General features: G+C 32.7%; 1 protein-coding gene across 1 annotated transcript; it reads left to right on the forward strand.

Annotated features, from left to right (window-relative positions):
• The first annotated feature begins 266 nt into the window (after positions 1–266).
• LOC130724942 (uncharacterized) lies at positions 267–3,753 on the forward strand. Its single transcript, XM_057576209.1, has 3 exons — positions 267–537; positions 2,233–2,306; positions 3,625–3,753. The coding sequence occupies exons 1-3, from the start codon at positions 267–269 to the stop codon at positions 3,751–3,753; spliced, it is 474 nt and encodes a 157-aa protein (XP_057432192.1).
• Positions 3,754–4,148: the final 395 nt, after the last annotated feature.

Raw genomic sequence — 4,148 nt, forward strand, 5'->3', positions numbered from 1 at the left:
GGATGAAGTTCTTGATTTGCCTTTGGGGGGGTGTGGAAGTGGAGAAATAACATGTGCTTTGAGGAATCTCCGTGGTCATTACAGGAAGCTTGGCGCCGAATATGCCATTAGCATGATGAAGTGGTGCGGTTTTGTTGTGATGTACAGGGTCTGGAAGATGATGTGTGGTTGAGCTGCCGCTGGAAGCCTCCTCCGCTAGGGACCCTTAATCTCTGTGTTGATGGGAGCTTCCTTCATGATCAACGGTGCATGGGATATGGGGGGTGATGCGAGACTCTCAGAGCCAGTGGGTGAGTGGGTTCCATGCATTCCAGGATGGGAGAAGTGCGTTGCTCTCGGAAGTCTTGGCTCTCAAGACAGGCTTGCAGTTGGTGTGGAATAAAGGCTACCGGAATATTGTGTGCAATACGGATTGTCGTGAGCTGCTGGTGTCCTTGGAAGATGAGGAAATTCGTCGGTTCTTTCCCATCTTGAAGGAGATTAGAGCTATTCTCCGCCGTCAATGGAAGGTTGCGCTTACTGGATTCAGTAAGGAGAGTAATAAACTGGCGGACTGACTAGCTAGGAAAGGGGCTTCCTCAGCCTTAGTCCCGCTGCAGATGGTGGATGCGCCTCCCTTAGAGTTAGAGGTCCTCCTTATGAGTGACAGATTTATTGTTACTTAAGCTTTGTTAGTTGTTGTTTATTTTCCGAAGCATCAAAAAATTATTGTAGAAGCCAAGTCAATTTAACTTATTATTTATTTTTTTAAAAAATCTTTAAGGTATGATTAATAATTCACATTTGAATAAAATCAATATTTAACTATATAAATGGTAATTTTTTAAAAAATATTAATATATGAAATGAATAATATAAAAGGTTATTAAAAATTAATGTTATTCTTTTTAACGAAAATGTGAAGTTAATTTTATCATTTATTAGTATTTTAAATTTTTTCCTCAAATTGTGAATAATAATTAGCATTTGAATAAAATTAATATTTAACTATAATTATGATAAATTGAAAAAATTCTAAAATTATTTTTCACAAGATAAATAATATAAAAGATTATCAATGATTAATGAATATTTCTATAAATGTAAATGTCAAGTAAATTGCAATTGAAATAAAATAAAAACAGCTCAAAATCGTATGATGAGATTAAAAATAAAAACTTCTTCCATCCAATTTATTATTTCCATTTAGAAAATTAAAGTTAACAAAATTCTTAATTAAAATCTTTATACACATTCAATGGGGGGCTAAGATAAAGGGGCTCTGTCATCTATATAAATTTTACCATCCGCCTTTGAGTACTCATCAATCAAAGACAATAAATTATCAAATCATAGTTCCAAAGGACCACTTAATCCGAAGATGGCTGGAGCTAGAAGACTTCAACCTCTTGTGTGCATTTTCATCATCATTTTATTATCAAGTAAGGACAATTTCATGATGATTATTCTCCTCTTTTTTGTTGGGAAAAAATTCATATTTCAATCTTTGTTGCATGCATAAAAATGTACTTCTTGTTTTGAAAAGAAAAAAATAATTTTAAAATTTTGATAATATTTCAAAAATTAAAGGCATGTTTGTTGTAGCTTAACCTAAAATTTATTTTTAACCTAAATAAAAATGAATTTTTTAGATATTTGCAAGAAAGCATGAGCTAATTTGTTTTTAGATACAATTATAACAAGTACCTTTTAGTATGAGCCAATACTCATGATTTAGTATGATTCAAATCTTATTTTGGACTCTAAAAAATTCTCTTTCGAAAAATGATTTCTTTATTGAAAAGTTTAAACAATCAGACATAAATCTCACATTTGATTTGTGTTTGCCAAAAAATGTTTATTAAATTAAAAAATATAATTATATCTTTAAGTATGGATTTTCATATATCAATAGTCTTAAATTGTGATCAGAGAAAATATTGATCATCCCACATGGAAATTACTTGAAAATGTGGACATAGTGATTCAACACTTCTTTTCTTAAGTAAGTGGTTGGATGTTTTATTCTTAATTCTTGTGAATGAAAAAACTCTTTGATCAACCCCCAAACACTAAGTGTGCTAACCTTGTGACGAATGATTAGTGTCACAACTATCAGATGTGGGGATACCTTGGTTAAGAGAAAAAGAAATCCCTTTCTTCCTTACTGTTAGTAATTATGATTCATTTTTTTTATATTAAAGTAACTTACACTGAATAAATCTTAATTGAACTCAATTTAAACTGAATCAGGTTATGAGAAAGCAACGAGTGAAGAAATTGTGACTGATGATCGTGTTCCGTTTCCTCACTATCCTGGCATGCAGGTGAAATGTTGCGCTAACAGCCACATAACAAGTTGCATTCCAAGTACTAAGGATGACCCCTGGTGTAATTACCTTTGCAGATGGAAATGCGGTAAAGGAGGCTCTTGCAAAGTTATTAATAACAAACAATATTGTCACTGTGGGTGCTAATTATTTCATTGTCATCTTGTGATGAACAATTGGTTGAAGAACGAAAAGGAGTTAGTCACATTTATTTTTTAAAATAAAAAATTTATATTTTGAATTCAAAATGTTGAGTGATATATTTTTTTAATTGTCTAGATATCATGTCATACATTATAAATATATTATTAAATTAGAAAAAAATTACTCAAAGTCATTTGGGAAATATGATAAATTTATTTAGAGTAAAGTACATTAACCCTCCTCAATGTTTGTAAGAATTACACTCCACCCCATTCTTATTTATAATCTACACCCTACCCCATGTTGTATAGATACAAATTTAGTGACGGAAATATATTCTTCATCAATAATTATTGTAATTTAAATTGTTAATCAATAATTTTAAAAAATAATTTCAATCCAATAAATTTAAAAACGAAAACATCTTAGTCCTCCCCATTCTCTCAATTACATAGTCAATAATTATTGTAATTTAAATTGTTAATCAATAATTTTAATAAATAATTTCAATCCAATAAATTTAAAAGCGAAAACATCTTAGTCCTCCCCATTCTCTCAATCGTGTTCCCCCTTTGTAAGTTCACAGTGCGATTTTTGCAAATTCTACAATAGCACACCAAATCGATAGACAAACCATTTCTCGAACATAGTCAAACATGCTTGTGTTTTCATTTTCATCTTTAAATCTAGTAATAATTCAATTTTAATCAAAATAATCTCAATCTACCTCCAATTTTCCAATTGGACTGTAGACCCACAAGCAATGGTTGTCACAAATTTAATTTTTAATGAGAGAGAGCACAAATAGATGAAGAAGAGAGAGAAATAAAATTAAGAAGTACGAAGTGCATCTGAGGCTACTACAACCCAAAGATGTGGTAGAGTGTCGTTTTTAATAAAATCTAGCAACATCTCAAACTAACAGAGTGTTTCCGGACAATATTTATATGGCAAAGTTCACAAGAAGTAGAAGATCGAGCAATTGGCTTAGGGTGTGCAATTCACGGCGAAGGGGGTTCGTCGCCGGTGGTGCGAGGGTTTGGTCAGGTATGTTAAGTTCAAAACGCTGACTGCATCGTCTATCTAATTTTGAATGATAAAAAATTTCAAGAGCGAAACGTTCAAGACTGCAAATGAACTGACTAAATATATTATATGAATTACATTTCAGGAAATTACTCTCATACCCTTCAGGAGACATCATTTGAAGAAACATCGCAGAAAGATGACAAGAGGACAACTCACCCACAAGGAGAAAAGTCAACATGAAGAGGAAAAGACAAGTCAACGTTCAACCTAGTCAAAGAACAAGCAAGGACAAAGAACAAAGGCAGACAATGTAGACAAAGGAAGTCATATCCGCAAATCGTCTGAGCATCAACAAAGAAGAAATCGGTCAAAGCTTCAAGCTGGCAAACAGAAAAAGCAGAAGAAGAATCAAAGGTCAAGCAAAGGAAAATGTCATCCTCCAGATCGTCTAAAAAGAAGAAAAAGAAGGATGTTTAGAGCTGCAATGTAGGAACACGACTAGAAAAGGAAAGCTATATCTCCTAGATCGTCTAACTGAAGAAGGCAAGCAAGATAAAGAAGAGGAAGAGGTCAAGATACACGAAGTGTCAAATCATCTAGATCATCTTGAAATGGAAAAGCTAAAGCTTCAAGAACAAATCTGCAAGAGCAATCAAAGCTTAAGAA

The sequence above is a fragment of the Lotus japonicus genome, chromosome 6 (assembly GCF_012489685.1).
Source record: "Lotus japonicus ecotype B-129 chromosome 6, LjGifu_v1.2".
In the NCBI taxonomy this organism is placed as follows: domain Eukaryota; kingdom Viridiplantae; phylum Streptophyta; class Magnoliopsida; order Fabales; family Fabaceae; genus Lotus; species Lotus japonicus.

Bases quoted from the DNA above. Each gene is read 5' to 3' on its own strand.
- LOC130724942 (XM_057576209.1), top strand. From the start codon at position 267: ATGCGAGACTCTCAGAGCCAGTGGGTGAGTGGGTTCCATGCATTCCAG. The intron at 538-2,232 runs GTAATAAACTGG...AAACTGAATCAG, and splicing joins TACTGGATTCAGTAAGGAGA to GTTATGAGAAAGCAACGAGT. The intron at 2,307-3,624 runs GTGAAATGTTGC...ATTACATTTCAG, and splicing joins CTCACTATCCTGGCATGCAG to GAAATTACTCTCATACCCTT.